The sequence below is a fragment of the Anser cygnoides genome, chromosome 1, assembly GCF_040182565.1.
Source record: "Anser cygnoides isolate HZ-2024a breed goose chromosome 1, Taihu_goose_T2T_genome, whole genome shotgun sequence".
Lineage (NCBI taxonomy): Eukaryota > Metazoa > Chordata > Aves > Anseriformes > Anatidae > Anser > Anser cygnoides.
In genome coordinates, this window is record NC_089873.1 from 32,548,105 (window position 1) to 32,567,056 (window position 18,952).

Sequence of the window (18,952 nt, forward strand, 5' to 3'; positions counted from 1 at the left end):
TGAAAAATAAATTAGCATGTTGCTGAAGAGTTATATTAAGATATGCATAGGTTTGTTTGGGATAAACTAATGAGCTTATTTATGTTGTGGATTGGCTGAGGTATTAAAAGAGGCAAGGTCGTAACAAGTTAGCTAGGTCTGAATACTCAATGTCAGGTGAGGTTTTATGCATATAAGGGTACCAGCTTTCACTGGTTTATTTGCAGTTCATTTCAGTATGAGTTGCTCAGCCTGTATGTCTAACTTGTAAGTTAGTTTTTTACTGTATTTCTTAAAGCTATCTGTTATTTCAAATGAAGGCTTTGAAAGAAGGTGTGCATACCTATGTAACGTATGCGGGGTTCAGTGTTTGTTTCTGTTCTTTAAATAATGTTCCCATTTACTTACCAAAGTGTTACCTTTTATGTTTTCGTATTTGATAGAAATGCCTGAAATGTACATTCTTAAGTATTTGCCTTTATGTCGCAAGGTAGTGCAAGGACGCTCTAATGATTCACTTGATGTGAAACATTTTTCAATGAATTTCTGAATTTTTTAAGGAGCTACATTATATGAGAGCAGGGAAGGAGCAGGGAATACTTGGGTAAAATGTGGTAGCAGAAGTAAGGGTAGTGAGAAGCAAGAGTTGTGCCCTGGTATATACGTATAGGCCAACTGCGAAGTCTTTGGAGCAGGAGGAGTGACTTGGCCTTGTCCATAGCAATGTTTGCTGAGCAACATAGAACTGAAGAGAACAAAGATAAGAGGTGAGCAAGTGAAAGAGAGGTTAATGCTGAACTGAGGTAAGATGAAGGGAGTCAATGAGTCATATTAAAACCAAGCAACGTTTTTCTCATGTGGTTTCAGTGCATTGCAAGCCAATGAATGGAAAGTGATGGTCGTATTTTTTTCGTTAAGAATGTAAACTATTGGCTTGTCCTAAGAAAGGCAACTTTTTTTAAAAAAAAATGAAAGTTACCATTATCATCCTACAGGGTTCATGGTGCTCTTTAAGTCAATAAATGAAATAATCCTTTGTTTAGCATGTAAATCAATTCTTTGTGGATACTAATCCTTGAAATAACAAAATGTCAGGGCTTGAAAATAGAAAGTTTGCAATGTTTATACCCTTATGTGATTTTAAAAAACAAAAGGCCCGCTGGAATTTCTAAATGAAATGAGAAAGTGCCATTCATTTTCATTGCGTTTTTTATTGAATTTGACTTGGTCTGTTCTGGATGATTAAATCTGTTTCCTCATTTGATTCTGTTTCCAGACAGCGTGGTTCAGCTAGAATTTGACTGGCATGAATTGTTTTGTTTTGGTTTTTAACAAAAAAGTTCTGGAAAGCTGCACAGAGTGAGGAATGCCTTATTTTTCAGGATATGTTTGTACGAATAACCCGTGTCTATTCTGTATCTTTGAGAGCACATGGTAATCTTGTATGGAGTAAGGTTAAAAGGTAAATGGCATGGTACTGTTTCTTTTGGCTATTGCATTAAAGTGTTTGACCTTTAGAAACCTATTTTTATCTTAGGCAGTAAACTGTTCTGCTTATCAAAAGAGACTTCAGCGCTCTCTTTCCATGCTGTTCTTATCCAAAACACACCGTATCAATTTAGCATCAGCAGCCTTTATCTGCAACAGCTATTATTCTGCTTAGGGATGCAGCATTAAAAAGTTTGTTTATATTGTAACAGTACATTTTATTCAATAAGCACTTTCTTGTATGAAACTATGGCTTCCGGTTTCATTATCTAGTTTAGATCTTTTGTATTACCTCCTTATTCACCAGTACAGTGGTAATCTAAAATTCCTGCACCCCAAATGCTGCTTTTAAGGATCAGAAATCTGTAGAAATGTAGTGATTATAAAACATGAAAGAAGGAGATTTAAATCCATGAAAGGAAGACTAAGTGCAGATTCAGTCTGTTAAAAGTTCAAGCATTTTTCAATGGACTAAGAATTATTCAGCTGGCAAAAGTTCATCAGTAAAACATTGCTTCATTACAGTTGCCAAGAATTCTCATTGCTTTGCTAAAAGTAGACAAAAATCAGCTTTGCAGAAAAGAAAAATATAAAAGTTTAAATATTACATCATTATTAACAGTATTGGATTGATAAACTGATATAGAAGGAGATGGTAGTGTTGTTTAATTTTTTTATTGATGCAATTGTTAATTTACATGATGCTTTAGCATCATTACTAGCAAACAAATACTGGTAGTATAACTAGCTTTCTTGCTTTACACTAAAAGTAAATAAGGAATTTGAAATAATTTGAAAAGGGCTGAGTCTAGAACTCCGCGATAAGTTCTGTAAGTTCTACCTCCTGAGTACTGGAAATATCTCTGATACTTGTTGACTTAGTGAATTTATGTCACGCTGTTTTCATAATTTATAGATGTCAGGGATCACAGGAAGCTGCTTTAAGATATCTGAAGAACACAGAGCTCAAGCTCTCAAAACTCTCCCTTCTTCCCCCCCCCCCCCCCCCCCCCCCCCCCCCCCCCCCCCAAAAAAAAAAGTGTTTGATCCCAGTTTTCTTCTGCAGGTCACAATACTTTTTATAATGACTGACTGAAACCAGACTCTGAAAGAATCAAAGCCTTTCAGTGGATGCCAGAACCTGGAGACAAGCGAACACTTCAAAAAGTCACAAGTGTGTTCGCATACCTTGCCAAGTTCATTCCAGCTCTGCCCTCTGTCAGGTCGCCCCGTTAGACGACTTCTGGAAAGTGTTCGGTGTCACTGGGCTGAACAACGCAGGCATTCCTTTAATGAGTTTGATGGGTAGCAGTTCTTGTGCTGAAATGCTGCAGCATAGCTCGGCTGTCGCGTTGGTACAGGCACGTAACGAGGAAACGGGAAGCCAATGTTCTTAGTCTCAGAAGATCTTTTAAAATACAAAATGTGCTAATTTTTCACGTGGAAAAATAGCTTGTGGTATGAAAACAAGTGTTTCCCAAGCTTTTTGAAACAGCTGATAACTGTGATCCTTCAATTTTTCTTATGAGCTATAACTCCAGTCTACCCAATAACTGATTCAAAGTACACGAGGATACAGCCAGTGGTGTATCCACTGAGTAATGCAGAACTTCTGTGTCCCCTTGGACCACAATTGGTAATCACTGCCCTAAGATATATGATTTACTAACCATAAAAGACAATTTCTGCTCCTTGTGGCTTTCCCTTTAGCGAGACATGTTTTCTATTTGTACCAATTTTTGGATCGGATTTCTGCTTCCAATTGAATTGGAAATAGATAGAATTGTGGGAACAGATTCAGGAGGGGTGGTCTGAGTGTGGGATGCTAAAAAGTACAGAAGGAAGGAAGATGTTTGCAATAAGAAATGAGGCTTCATCATATATCTTTTCTGATCTCCTCTCCCCTGCTCCCCTCCCAGCCATTATGGGCTATGCTAGCTTTATGTTCTGTCTCTTAAGATGCTTGGTTTTTGACTGAAGATGCATGCTAAGATGCACACTTGTTTAAGCACAGATCCTGTGTGCTTTGTGTAGGTTAGGCAGCAACTCTATAAGATGTCCCAAATGAGCCCAAAGACACTAGGCTTTTAACCTACTAGTGTAAGGCTAAATGTCCTCTCTAGACATCATCTATAGCTGCTCATCACCCTCTCATCCAAAATAGGTGATTCCTCCCTGCAGCCCAACTGATATGCTACGTATGACCTAATCAGGCTGATTTTGCCTAAAACTTAATTTTAAGAGCAGCTTTCTTTAGTGCTGGCTCACAAACCAGTGAGGTGATGATTTCTGGCATGGGGATGGTGACAGGTGGCAAAGGGGGAATAGTCTCCTCAGCTGTCACAGCTGCATGTGGAAAAAGACACCATCCACAAACTAGGGAAAAATTATGGGAGTCTTGAAAAAATAAATAAAACCAAAACACAGCCTTAATTTACTTTTTCCTTTATTAATTTTTATATTTGAAATTAGCACTTGAATAAATGACGAGTGACTTCTTAGAGGTAGAGACAGGACCATGACTTGGATGTTAAAAAAAAAAGTAGGTCCGTTATTGAGGCACTAATAAAACTGATTTGTGAGGCTAATATAACGTGTGAAGTAATTCTAAACTTTCAGAAACCTTAAGGTTTAACATAAACTAAGTAATAAAATGTTGGTAATCTAAGTAATTGTTTTTCTTCTTGCAGCTGTTGCTTTTCCTCTCTGAAGAAGTTGTCCATTACATACAGTACTTCACTTATTTTCTGTAGTATTTTCTTTATGCTGTGCATGTAATTAAAAGAAAAAAAAGTCTTATGGCATGCATAACTAAACCTGCTTCAGTGCTTTATTTTTTAACCATTTAAAAAAATAAAATGAAAAGGTTGCTCTCAGGCAGTGATGGTGAGCAAGCCTTCTCGTTTAAGGCTGGTTCTTAAACTCATGGTTTCACTAGCTTTGAGCTTACAGTAACGGGGCAGTAGCCAGTTAATCATACAACTGATCTGCTAGTTGTTCTTAATTAAAAAAACTTTATTTTTATTATTTTTTTTTCTAGCTGCTCACTTACATTGTGCCATTGAAGAAATTATAGGTGATCCACGCTCTTGACCACTGCCAAAACCAAGCCATTTTAATCCAGCGTGTTGCATTTGAGAATACTGGTAGCTGAGGGTATTTGATGAAGTTGAAAGCATGAAAATTTCTGTTGAGGAAAAATTCGTTCACCTCAAGGCACTTTTTACAAAAAATTCATGCTCCATTGCTGATTTTGACTGTGACACAGTCTGTATATGGGGATTTTAAACCTACTGTACCTTCTGTATGAAAAAGGTTGTGTGTTTTTATGATGAGAGTGGTTTCTGTTGTAATTAGTGCCATTAATATGCAGCCCCTTCTGATGAACCTTAAATGAGTTATAGCTTTCCTTTATGGTCAGCGGACATGACTGAAAGCTATTAAAGCATTTTTAGCAAGAGAATTAACACAGACAAACAGAGTCTTCTGTAGATAAACTTCGCCCTTCCTGTTTTGGATCGAGCAATAAGTTTACCATGGAGCAAATTTAGGAAATAGCTTTCCATCAATTCTGTATTTTATAAATAAAAAGTTGCAGGGTGAGGTCCTTCCTTTGGCATAAAGCTGATTATTTCCTGTTTAATCCTGAACTCGTGCATTTTAAGCAATGGGATTTTTTAGTGTCCTTCAGAGAGAGGAGTTTTTAGGATTTCTGTTTAGTTTATGGTCCCATGAAAATGTAATTTCTAGACTTTGGGATCATTAGAGGGGAAAAAAAGGAAATTAATAGATATATAAATTACCGCTTTTTGGGAGAATTTTTGGGCTTACCTGCACATTTTTTGTAGCTGGACGTTCTTAAACATGAAAGTGGACATCCGACTACACGAGCTGAAGAGGTATAATTGGTACAAGAGATTATCAGCACTTCTAGTAAAGGTTAGAAAGTGATGAATTGTAATTGCTATGGACTATTTGAATTCAGATTTATAATCTGCTGGCTGTGGGCACACGCTTTCTGGGAGAAGAATATGTGAGGCAGAACTTAACCTCATACTGCTGTTTTACCTCGAGAGCACACCGCTTAATACATGAAGTAACACTACCCTCGTCCAACACATCTGTTGTAAAGGAGCCTGTGAAATCTAGGCCACACACAAGCCAGTCTCGGAGGGCCTGTAGCTGGTGTTAGAATGCTGTTATTATGTGGTCCGATTGGTTTAGTAAAGAATTATCTCCAGTAAAACCATGTAACATAATCGTTCTTGCTCTCCCACATGGGAGCTGCTTTTGCTCGGCTGAGCAAGACATTTCTGGAAGAAGCAATAACGCACTTGCTTTGCCAAAACGTAAAACTAAATGAAGTGTATCGTTATGCACATTTTTGTTATATATCAATTCTTGCTCATTTAAGCGTTCACTTAAAGTCCTCCACTGTAGTATTAAAAATTATTAAAGTAAATATATGGATTTCCTAGCAATATATTTTAAGTAAACCTCTTACTCCTTATTGAAAACTTGTTTGTAATAATTTTAGAGTGATGGGGAAGTGTTTAGAGAATGTAAGCTTTCATAAATAAAGATCTGCTGCTGAACTTCCCTAGATATTAATGTAAAGGCCAGGAAATACAGGTTGGAGCAGGTTAAGGTTTATCTTGCCGTGTGCTGACTGTTGTGTGTGTGATGATATGCTTTCCCCCTTCGCTTTGACTTCAAGGAGAGTTGAGACAGTCCCATAATTCTTACGAGCAGGTTTCTGACTGGTATCAACGCAATTAGCCTTTGCTATGCTTGTGCAGAAGGACATAGCCCCAGCCTACAGATTTGTCCTCGTTGTGTAACCGGAGCTGTAAACACTGGCTACAATTGGTGCGGACTCATCTTTTTAATTGCTTTCTGTGTTTTGTTGGTTTTGGCTCTGCTCAGGTGTCACCCAGAAGCTGCACGTTCCGTCTGGGGATTCCTTCACAAGCGTTGAGTAAATGCACAAGGCCGTGTCATTTTTTGTTTGGGCAGTGAAAGGAGGAAAGAAAAGAGTTGGGAGCAATGGTGCTCCTCTACAGAGGTGGTGCTTAGAAGCATTTCTGCTCAGAGGCAGAATCCTGCCCAACAGAAGGCATAGGAGGATGAGGCTGAGGTGCTTAAGACTTTTTTTTTGTTTGTTTTTAATTACATGTACGAGGATGGTGGCTGGGCAAGGCCGCGTGGCTTTGATAAGCCAGCAATACGCTTCTCCTGAGCTACAGTACGCTCCACCCTATGCAAGCCCCATGACTTCACTGTCACTGCAGAGGTGTCACCAGGGGCGTGCTTTGAAGCAAAGGAGAATCCAGATGATGGCTTGAGCTTAAATTGGGGATAATGGCTTCATTGAGGTAACTAACTTGGCCTGCATGTTTTCTTCCCAGTGAATTACGCAGCACGGAAAAGACCAGAGTTGTGTCTCAGGGCCCAAGGCAGCTGCTCAGGGATTTCAGCCTGAAAATGTGTGTAAACTCAGCAGAGGGTTGTTACAGACACAGAAACAACTCCCCGCCCCTGGCACACAATTTTATAGGGGACTTTTCATCTCTCTCCATAAGAAAATCCTAATGTAAAGTGGAGTGGGAAGCCTTGCGGTGGTGGTGTTTCAGGCTGCATTTTCTTTTGCCAGATTAATCAAAGGAACAGATTAAAAAAATAAATCAGGAGGTGCTGGGTCCGGGAAGCAGGACACCGTTGATCGGCCAAACACCTTGATCGGTGCTGGGGAGCAGCGACTGCCTCCTCTGGGGCTCAGAGCAGGGCTCACGTGCCCCCTGCTTCTCGCCAGCCCCAGTCCTGGGGGGGCAAAGCAGAGTCCAGATCTGAATTCATATTTCTAAAATGATGGCTGTGTCAGCATCTTTTCCACGTGAGGGGCTTCTGGCAGACCTTCCAGTCAGGTATTTAAATGCCAAAAAAATGTTTTAACATTTCTTTCTGAAAGCAGATTAAATCTATTAAACCAGGCGTTTGAAACTTTCAGTGGGAAGGGAGGCAGAACTCCATTTAAGTGCAAATAACTTGAATATTTTCCATATCTCCAGTAAGTAGCAAATTAACATGAAATTGTTCATTATTTTATAGTGGATTAAATAACTTGTTTCCCCCAATTTGCATTTCAATGAATAACTGATTGGCCTAAAAACACATTGATTAGAGGGTACAAAAATTATTACGTAGATTCAAGGCAAAATCGTTAGTGCGTGTGTAAAAAAGGAATAGAATAGACTTGTTGATATGTTATAATTAAAAGTTGTATGCCTGTATTGTAACCAAGTATTAAAGTTGTTGTGCTTCAATTTAGCTTTTTGTACTGATGAAAAACGGTTTGTCTTGCTTGAAAACCAATTTTAAGTATCTCGATCACGAGAGTTGTCTGCAATGGTTTGATGGCAGTCGCGAGCATTGTTGGCACCGTGCAGCAATAAGTTTGTGTTGTGCTCATGAACGTAACAGTACAATTACAGTGCCTCCGCGGGGGTGCAAATGTCTTTGTGCTCCTTCAGCAGAGCATTAGCTTATTGTACTCGAGGAGAGTACGCTTCGGGTAGTTTAATAAAGGCTAATTTGCATGCTTGAGGAAAAATCTAAGATAGTGCGTAAATTAAAGAGAAGTGGTTTGGGAAAGAGGTAACTGCTTTCAGAAGGTGTCTGTGGCAAGGAAAATGCGTTGTTACCAGCAGCATTGAGGTCACTGGATGTATACCAGCTTCCCGGTTTGCTAGTACGTACGCGCGCAGTTAGAACCTAACATTTCATGGCACACGCGGTCACCGTAGAGCTAGGTCCACGTTACCAATCCCTTCACGCAGCTCGCAGTCGGTCTGCCCGTGCTGGGGAAAGCTGGCGTGGACGTGGCTGTGCGAACAGAGGGGTGCTTTGTCAGCCTTCTTGTAGGGCTGCTGAGGACAGGAAATAAGAAGCTGGCTCGCACCACCAGAGGGCTATACCAACCTAGCGATCGTGGTTTAGCCGGGGGAACAAAAGCTGTTACCTCTGCGGAGGAGCCCTGGGGCTTCACGAAGCGAGAGGGATTTCAAGCAGTTCGCTCCTTCGTTAATGGGCTGTCTGGAGGGGATGTGGTATGGCTCTCAGCCTTGTGCTCTGCAAGTTCGAGCCGTGCCTTTGTCGGAAATCACGTAGCCATCAGCGAGCCCGTTGCCTCTCTCCTCGCACGGGGCATCTGATACTTGTGGGAAACGTCTCCTTAGTAACTGAAAAGCTTCTGTCTTCTGAAAGGTAATATATAAAATGAATACTCGGATGATTCAGAGATACGAGGCTCTGATTGCTGGGCATGTCGGATCTTCTCAAGGGCGAGTTAGGATCTAAGGGTTGCAGGCTGTTTAAGGTGGTTTCTGAGCCACAGCCCTAACTCCTTCCCCATCTGAACTGAGCCTCGAGGGTCTTTGGCCTTCTGGGTGAGGAGCTGAGAAGAGCCACCTCTGACGGCGAGCCCGAGCACTGCTGGTGGGCTGCAGGTGCACAGGGGCTGCTCGGGGAGCCCACGGCTGTGTCCTGGTGCTGTGAGGAAGGAACGCTGCGGGGGGGGAGGGAGGTGGATGAACCTGTAAATGCAGGGAACGACAGGAGCACTCAGGAAGGCAGGAAAGAGCGTGATGAAAAAGGGCAAGGAGCTGGACGTGGTAGATTAAATCACGGGCATCAGTTTTGCTTGCTAAGTCATCATGGCCACTCAGTGGATGTGATCATCGCTGTGCCTGATGTCATGCTCGTGTCCGAGAGCAGAAGTACCACCTCTGGTATTGAGATGAATTTGCCCGTGTCTTGCACGAAGCTGCTCGAGCCTTGCATCCCCAAGGGTCTCACTGATTCCCATTCAGTACAGTGTTTTTTTATGTATTCATAAAGCCAAGAATGTTCCCCACCCCCCAAAAAAGTGCCAGTGTCGTTCATTCAAAACCACATCCACCTTTTGTGTAAAGCGTGTTTGTTGGACCGGGTCTCTGAGAAACGAGAGAAGAAGGCTCAGATGAATCCTTTCTGACACAGGAACAATTTTCATCTCCCCTTTGCTTCTCAGCTGTGCTTCCTAACAACTGGGCCACAGGAGACGCAGGCTGACTTGTAGCCTGGTGGCACCAGCCTTCCTGAGGGGTTTCCAGCAGTCAGGGAACTGCTTTTGTCTCCCTCTTCCTCAAGGGCTGCTGTTGTGGTTTGACTCAGCAGGCAGCTGGGCACCACACAGCCGTTTGCTCGCTCCCTCTCCATGGGATGGGGGGGAGAATCGGAGAAAGGTAAAGCTCAGGGGCTGAGATGAAGACAGTTTAATAGGGGAGAAGAGGAAGGGAAACATAATAATAATGGTAAAATAATATACAAAGCAAGTGATGCGCAATGCAAATTGCTCACCACCTGCTGACCAGTGCCCACCCTGTCCCTGAGCAGTGGCAGCCCCCACCAGCCAGCTCCCTCATTTATTGTTCAGCACGATGCCATAATGGTATGGAACATCCCTTTTGGCCAGTCCTGGTTATCTGTGCTGGTTCTGTCCCCTCCCAGCTCCTTGTGCACCCCCAGCCTCCTCGCTGGCAGGGCAGCACGAGAAGCTGGAAAGGCCTTGGCTCTGTGTAAGCCATGCAGCTAACACATCAGTGTGTTATTCTCATCCCGAACCTAAAACACAGCACCATGCCAGCTGCTGGGAAGAAGACTAATTGTATCCGAGCAGAAGCCGTAGTTCTAGCTGTGCGGGATTACCTTGAGAAATCAAGAAGCTTTTCTTTGCACCAGCTGTAGAGCCGAGCTGCAGAAACCACCACAGCCCGAAGTAAGGTTTGTGAATATCTCCATTTTAACTTCCTTGTTTTTCCTGGCAACATCCCCTTGATTACCATGTCTACCCGTGGTGTTGAAACTAAGCTTTTTGGCCAGGTATGCAAGACTTTGAGACCAAGACGTCAGAGTATCTGGCTTTTCTGCAGACTGCGGTGTCCTGCAAGGAAGGAAGTCCTAAGTTCTGATTCCTGTTCTCATTGCTGTTTGTTTATGTTGTCCAACGGCTCTGTTGTGCAAAATGCATGGGCAGCTCCAGAATAGTTTTGGGGAAGTACATTGTGCTGTGCTAGACATGGAAAGGAAACGATGCAGACTGACAGTGAGCAGTAGGCATGTCATCAAGGTATTCCCTACCTAGGTATAATTTCATCCACGCCCAGGGTTTGAAGGTACAACCAACTTTTGAATGGCTCACACATCAGCTGAGCCATTCAGTGCACATATTTTGGTTTAAGCTAACATCGTTGCTAGCTGATCACTGCAGAAGGCACATAAGAAACGAATACAGTAGTTCCCAGGTGGATGCTTTAGCTCCTCTTCTTCACCATCAGAGGTTAATATCCCAAAGCGGAGGTAGAAGAGAATCCAGAGTATGTTTCATGTCTTTCATGCCAGTATCATAAATTGTAATTTAAATCACTAGTGATGGTGCTTTGAGGTTAACTCTGCAAACTGCACAGGGAGTTCTCAAAAGTTTCATTCTGCCTGGGGAGTTTGAGGGCTTGGTCACCTCCAGCTGGTGGGCAGAACAGGTACCTGGGGGACTGAAATCTGTATGGCTCTAGCTGGAAGTGTGTGTCTGCTCAGGCCTTGAGCTACATTTAAGCAGTTCTAACTGTGCAACTTTGGGGTTAGATTTCTCAAATATATGAAATGTTTGCTAACGTGTTGTAGGTGCATCACACCTTTTGGATTTGCGTTTAGACAAAGCCCAAATGCTTTTACAGAGACTAGCACAGTGAAGAGCTGAACTCAGCTGGAGCTTCTAGGCTATTATCGTGTAAGAATGAAAAGATGTTAAAATACCATGAGAGTAATACAAAGTAAGCGTATTTGTGATCCTCAGAGCTCATGGGTACCCCGTTTTGCTGACTTTGGAAAACTTTTCAGAGAACTTGAATTCAGTTTGTATACTTTTCCTTTGTAGGTAAATCAAGACTAATATATATATGATTTGTGCGTGTGTATATGATATATGTATAAAGTACATCTATATATTTAGGAATGGAACAGCTGTTTCTACTCCTCCCTAATCTGCTTGCTGGAGTGATGCACGTTCTTTCCATTATGCTGGTGCTGTAGCTTAGATCAGAGAATAAAAGCAGGCTATGGCCTGGGTAAATGATCACCCTATGCCTTTAGCTGTTTTCAGGATTACCTGACATATATATCAGACAGAATAATCATGTCGTTGGTATCATTCCCTTTCTTGTTTTCCAATATACAAACGCTATTTCTTCTTTCCCCACACATGGAATCACTTTCAGGTTTCAGTGCCAGATGCTTACAGATGAATGTCCCATGCTCTGAACTCAAAATCAGCATCAGCTGGAATTCTAGAGATATAGGTATTTTGAAACCTTACGGGTCACAAGTTCTTACAGTATTCTTCTCTAACAGAAAGCTTTTTTTTTTTTTTGAGTCTGTTCTGCGGTTTCCTTTCTTCCTCAAGCATCATTTCTCAGCTTATTTCCCAGAAATAGCCTTCTTATCTTCTATGGAGAAGATGGATTTTAGTATGCAAGGCCACCACCTTCTTCTTCAAGAGCTCTGAGTACTTTCACAGTTTTTTGGAATAGTTGATGGTATCATTAAGCTGTAATTAATATTCTTCTGGAGTCGATATTCTTGTAATGGATAGCCTCAATTCCCTTCTGCAAAGCATGGTAACGTCTCCCTGAGAGCTGGTTTTCATGCACTGGCTTCAGAAACAAACTGGTTTATGAAGTTATTTCCACTTCACAACTGTGCTTCACAGCTCCTTCCGTGGTGCTGATGCATCTGTTTTTAGAATTGAATCACTGAATCACATTAATTGGAGGGAAGTAATTTTAAAAGGGATCATTTCAGTGATGCAATTTACATTGCGGCTATATAAATAGGTTTATTAGCACAGTTGAGGAGGAGGCAGATTGCACCAGGAGGATCAGAATTAGCAACTGGGGTAGAAAGCTCGTTGAGGGAAAATGACTCAAGCGTTGTTACAGGAGCTGAGCCGTTTCCTTTGTTTTCTGTTGCTAGAATTGCCTTCCTGCTCCACCTCCTGCCCTCTTCCCCTGTGCTAGGTATTCCATTTCTTAAAGGCTTTTGTTACGAAGTGCTGAAGACATTCGTCTGCGGTATGAAGGTGTTTGCTTTCCACATCGGCGTGTCAGCAAAGCGACTTCTCTGCCTCCAGACATGACAACGATGACGGTGGCCCTCCTGGTTCTTCTTCCAGGCCTCTGCTGGGGAACTGTAGAAGGAAAACGTGCATGGGCTGAGCAAATCTCTGTGTGCTCAGGGTCAGAGAATTTCATCTGGGTTGTTTTTTTTGGAGGGGTGAGAGAAATATCAAACAGCACTGTTTGCCATTCATTTGAAGACCAGCCAAAAGTACAGCGCTTCCTTCAGCTGTACCTGGGGGTGCCTTGCAGTGTAAGAGGGCAACACACCTGTGCCCTCTATTACTGTTGGGTTTCCACTTGTGTTGGTGTTGCACAGTGGACTGTGAAGGCTGCCCGTTACCAGGTCAGTTTACCTGTGGAAGGCCATTCACGCATCCTTGGTCTGAACGTTGAAAGATGATAAAATAGGACAAATAGACATGCAATAAGAAAAACAAAAACAACAACCCAAACTACCTTTTTGAACCATTTCTCCCAAAATATAATGGCACTGGGGACAAAAAAAAAAATAAAAGCTTTCAAAAATCATTCTGTGAAGGTGATAGCAAGCCTGCTACAAGTGCTTGAAAAGCCTGAGTTACCCAAAATGCAATACCATCTGTCTGTCATACGGCTAATTGCACAGCAATTCTCCCTGAGCTTTTTCCTTGAAATGAGTCAGAAAAAAAAGAACTAAAATTTGCTCTGTTTTGAGTTTCTCTTAGCAAGCGCCATATTTCACTTGCTGTAGAAAATGATCTTTGCAAGAGGCTTTGTTCCTTACTGATGTTTTGCTACCACAGAACTAAGCATACGAAGCAGGAAACAAACCCAGTCTCTGAAAAAAACACCTTTTCCCACTGTTCCCTCATTTAAGACGTTTTGCTCCAATTAGTTTTGGATTGCACTTGGCTTTTTGACTTCACAATATCTCTTAAAATGAGTTTCTCCTAAAAGGTTTTCCTTTATTTGCTAACCACTGTTTGAAAAATGGGTCTGGTTTTGAACTATTATTGAATCATAGAATATACTATCAAACGTCTGACAACAATCTTTATTAATTGTGTTATGTTAAATCATTGTGTTTCTGAGAGTAGTAAATAGAATTTGTGTGAAGAATGTCTGTATTTTTCCTGCTTCTCTGACATGAATATGCCTGGGCTGCCAATGACTAGTCAATGTGAAAAAAAAAATAGTGTGGTGGTTGGAGGGATTTGGTTGGGTGTTTTTTCATCCTCTTTCCTTTTTTTTTTTTTTTTTTTTAAATTTAGGGAAATGTGCATATACAGTTGTATCATATGTGTCCACAATGTAGATAAATGTGGGTAGAAAGGGTCACATATCTGACAAAAGTTCTAACAATATTAAAAGATAGGCATACTTTGAGAAATATTAAAACCTTAGTTTTTTTCCTCCAAAAAATGTACAGATATACAACTGACTTGTCTTCATGCAGAAATCCATGGTATCTTTCAAAAGGAAATTGGTTAAAGAAAGCAAAATGTTATGAAAACAATCTTCCTCTAGCAGTTGGAAGGCTTTGACATGTTCCTTTTTTGGTGGTGTTTAGATTAATAGCCAACCCCAGCTGGAATTTGGAAAAAAAAAATTTGGAAGACTCCTACCAAGGTTTCTTTTATCCTAAACAGTTGAATCACCAGTGCAGTCAAACTATTTAAAGTTATGATTGTCAAGGACTGTGAGAAAATGATATCCAACAAACAAACGTAATTTGGTGAAAATATTTAAACGTGACTTGTATTTAAAGAATTATGAAAGATTGCAAGCTCAGTTACTATTGTACACAGATTGTTTGAGATTGCTAGGCACGCCACAGTTAAATTCATTTTACATATCATTTTACAAAATCTGTTTTAGCATTTGCACCTTACTCTGCCATTGTGTATTAAATACTGCTGCAAGAGAAACTTGCTCTCGTTTTCTGGCATTTCTTCCGATAAGAGTTATTTCTTGTATTCAGATAGTTCTGAACTAGTTATATTTGTATTAAAGCCAGTCAGAAGAGAGGAAAAGGCAGGTATCTCTTACAGCTGGAACTCAGTTAATCCAATATTCTTTGGTTGGTTTTGGCTCTGCGGTAGCTCCTAACTCAATGAAGGCTGTTGGTGTGCTAACGTACAGTGTCTCATGTTTAATTGTTTTCTAAAATGTGTTCTTCCTAGATCTACAGACAAGACTGTGAAACCTTTGGCATGGTAGTGAAGATGTTAATTGATAAAGATCCATCGTTAGAGAAGTCCATTCAGTTTGCTCTGCGGCAGAATCTGCACGAGATAGGTGAGCGATGCATTGAAGAACTCAAACATTTCATTGCCCAGTATGATGCCGCCAACCAGGAGTTATCAGAATCTTTCAAAGATGGCCCCTACTAAGGACGGAAATACAGTTTTAGATCTCTGCGTTTTGTAGGCTGTAATACATAAATCTCTTTTTGCGGGGAAAGAGGAGTTCCAGCTGGAGATTTCAACCCAAGGCCCGTGCTTCTTCTTACCATCTAAGACGGCTGTACCTTGTGCAGCGCGGTCTCCACAGTTGTATTCTTCCTACCTGTACTTGTTGACGTAAATGCCTTTGAAAAGGATGTTCTCTTCAAAAACATCATAAAGTGACAAACTATTTTTCAAACCTTTACACAGTTACCGAGGAAAAACTGTTCAGTCTTACGTATGTACACTGCTATTTTGATGTTTGTAAGTGTAACTACAAAACAACATTTTTTATTAAAATAATATGAAGCAGTTCTTCGTTCCTCAACTTACGCAGAAATGTGTCCTGGTTTCCTATATACAATAGGAAGGGAAGACTTGCAAAATCGCTCACAGCTATGATTTAAGTTATTTATTATAGTTTAATTTTGAACTTCAAATTCATTCTGTAAAATTGTACCAAGGGTTGTTCCTGGTCTTTGGCTGCCAGAGAAACTCTGCCTGCTTGATGCAAGAAGTGATGTATTTTTGTTCTACTTGCAGGTTCTGCAAATGCCTTTTATATTTTGGTGTTTTCCATATCATGAGCCATTACTAGTAAGCAGTATTATGTAGAATTAATTCAATTTTTCTGTTAGTATTTGCAATTAAATGTTTTCTGTTTTCTTTTTTTTTTCTGACTATACCTTACAGAGTGTAACTGCAGGCAGACACTGAGCAAGGGAAGGTCTCCTCTTTTGCCCTTTTCTCCTTTATGCCTTCTCACCACTTTTTGTGCATCAGTTTTAACAATTATGAGTCTCTGTAATCAACAAGAAGGGGCAGGAATTTGGGATGGCAAGGTGGGGCATGGACAGTCTCTTTATTTAGTAACTCCAAGTTGCTTCAGATCAGGTATAATGTGAAGTTGAACCCTAAATAGGCCCCAAATTGATCGTTGTTTCAAACCCAAATGATCCTGGGTAATGTCTGCAGCCATTTTTGACCTGATAGTTACTTGTAGCTGGGGAAAAATTGTTGAGTTAGAGTCAAGAAGCTGCCAGTGCTATGTGATGACTTTTTAGAGGTGAAACATAATTTAGGATTCATTGGTGGTATCCTGACTGTTGATTTGTGTTCATTTAATGAGATACTGTTTTTTTATGGATGTTTGGAGAAAGGGAGAACTTGAATCATAATCACAAAGAGGTAAACATGAGTGTTTTGTATACATTTGTATTTAGAAACTTGAAACTCTGTAACAGGACAAGCGACTAAAGCTCACCGTTTCTGAAGTGCACGGTATTAAATGAAAAAGTCACCGAATTCAGCCCCTTATCAAGTAGCTTCTAAGGTTTCAGAGGAATGCTTTGCAAGAAAGTAAACAAAATGGCAAGGATTTTGCGTGTACAAGGCGTTGTACGTATCACAGCATCTTACACATGCAAATCTTGATACGGTGCGTTAAATATATATATGTTACATCAGATTCCTGAGATGCCTGATTAGTTTTAATGTCAGGTGGGTGTGGTTTTGCAATTGGCTTTTGTTGGGTTTCTGAAGAGTTCACCTTGCTCAAAGGGGATGACCTGCAGCTTACCTCGTTGGGAGCTGGGTTGTGTGGGCTGTGCAGCCAGTGGAGAAGGCTCACCGAGCCTCCCGGATGCTAATTGGAGGTGGCAGAGGGGGAGGAAAGGCAACCTGTCGTGGTGCAGTAGCTAGACCTGACCCACCCCTTTTGGCAACAGCCTGGCTTGCCAGGAGCAGTCGTGAAACCACAGGCAAATTTACATTATGCTTCTGAGACAGGAATGTAACCGTCAGGGCTTTGCTGCTTGCCTGTGGACAGGTCAGTCTTCAGGGTGTTACATCGCGGTTTCTGCTTTGGGGTAGAAACGCTAAAGAAAAAAAATACTGAAATCATGATTAATATATTTTTGATTTAAAAAGTTTGTTGTTATTGTGCATTGTGTTAGGAGTCTCCTTTGTTCTCCTAGTGAAATTTAGTCAGGTTTCTAAAAGTGTCTGATTTTTTGAGTGCTTTTCTATAAAGTGACACCTAAGCCCCCAATACTCCTGTGTTTTTGTGATTAGCTGATAGGTCAGTAAGTTATTTAGGTTGTCCCTAGCATATTATTTTTTTAATGGATTAAATTTTACTCATAAACTAAGGAGACTCTTGATTTTTTTTTTATAAATGCTATTTCTATGAAAGGTTTAATTCACATTCGTTAGTGATGAGTAACTGTTTTTCCCCTGTTTAATACTTGTCATTATGTTGAATGCTCATGTCTAACCTTTTGTGATGTACGCTTTATGTTGATGTAAGTAAAACGTTACGCCACTTAACTTGAGCAAGATACATGGCTTTTACTCTTGCTTCCTGTAGAAATGTATGCTTTGAATTTCATTTTATAGCAGTGTAAAAGTTGTCCTTGGTCTTGTGTACAGCCTCAGCGAGGCTGCTGGAAAGGGGCAGGAAAACCACTGGTGGAAGGAACCGGATGCTGTGCTGGAGGAATTTTTCTTTGTCACATTAGGAGCTGCTGAAAACAAAACATACTCCTAGCAGCCATCAGTGTGCAGATGCCCTTTAAAGAATAAAAGGGGAAGAGGAAATGGAAGGAATGAAGTGTGGACATTGCTCCAGCCTCAGCCGATAACACAATCTCAGTGGTGAGTTGGCAGCTTTGGGTGGCAACTTAAGCTGTTAGGGTGAAGATCAGCAATGCATCACTACAGATAGAAAAGGAGTTAATGCCCCCACGTATTAGAACTGCTTCCTTGTGACCGTGCTTTTTGTGCAGGATTTCCTCTTTTGGTGGGGATGAGGGTAATGTATGGCCCTAGCATTTCTCACCATCCATTGTGAAGGTGTGAGCTCCACTTGGAATATCGCACCCCTTCTAGTAACACAAAGCAGAACTTACAGGTTTGGCAACTGTACCGGTGTCTAGTGCAAGTAGCAGACGCTATAGCCCATACCCCTTTCTTTTATTAAGCTGGAAGAATGGATTAGAAACGTTTATCAAAAGAAGTGTTTAAAAATAATGAAATAGAAATTTTTTATGTTAAGCTGAAAAACCTAAAAAGTTGTATAGCCATCTTCAACTTAGTGAGTAATATTTCAAGTGGATGGAATTACAAAAAGCTAACCCGTTTCATTAAGCGTGGGTGCAAGCACCTGTTATTCTTTCAGGAATGTCTCTCAATGTTCAGTTCCTCAGCAAAACGCAGCTTTCTAAATGTTTCTTGTGTTCTTAATTACTTGTGGTCCTGCAGCCTAGGAGAGGCAAGGGAGAGCTTTGTGCCTCAAAGCAGAGAGGGCTGAACGAGCTCTGAAGAAGCTGCTTACCCAGGGGAAGGTAACCACGCAGGAGCACTGCTGCCCTGGGCACCGTACTGTGCAGCCTTCCCTTCCCTGATGAGGTGTGCTCACGAGGGAGAAGAGTTCACAGCTCTTGCCTTGGGCTGGAAAGAATCGCTGCTGTTTGTTTAGCAAAAGAGCAGCACTGCATAATACAAACAAAGGTTTATTTCACCCCGCTCCCCCCGCACACGTACTCTCTTGTACAGACAAATGTGCCTCTACATTTTTTTTTTTGAGTAAAGCTGAGCCCAAGAAAAGGCCTCTATCCACTTCCAAAGCTTCTAGATGAAAAATAATAATAATAAAAAAAAAAAGTGGTGGGAAGGGGTGAAGTGTCATTAGTTACATCACTTATTGTAAAGTACCAGGAGCCTTTGCGAGAGCAGCATTTCCCCTGCTCCAGTAATGAAACCTTTAGTCCAAAGTTATCCCTGGTTTGTTTGTTTGTTTTACTAAGGGGAAGGGGAAGAGAGTCATCTTTCAGCTCACTTATTTGGAGG

General features: G+C 41.1%; 1 protein-coding gene across 4 annotated transcripts in view; it reads left to right on the top strand.

Moving 5' to 3' along the window:
* The window catches only part of PPHLN1 (periphilin 1), a 70,085-nt gene extending 54,670 nt beyond the window's left edge, over positions 1-15,415 (top strand). For all 4 annotated transcript variants that reach the window (XM_066992005.1, XM_066992016.1, XM_066992011.1 and 1 more), the window contains one exon: positions 14,840-15,415. In XM_066992005.1, coding sequence (XP_066848106.1) covers positions 14,840-15,049 — 210 coding nt within the window. In that variant the 3' untranslated portion in view covers positions 15,050-15,415. The remainder of the gene's footprint in view (positions 1-14,839) is intronic.
* Positions 15,416-18,952: the final 3,537 nt, after the last annotated feature.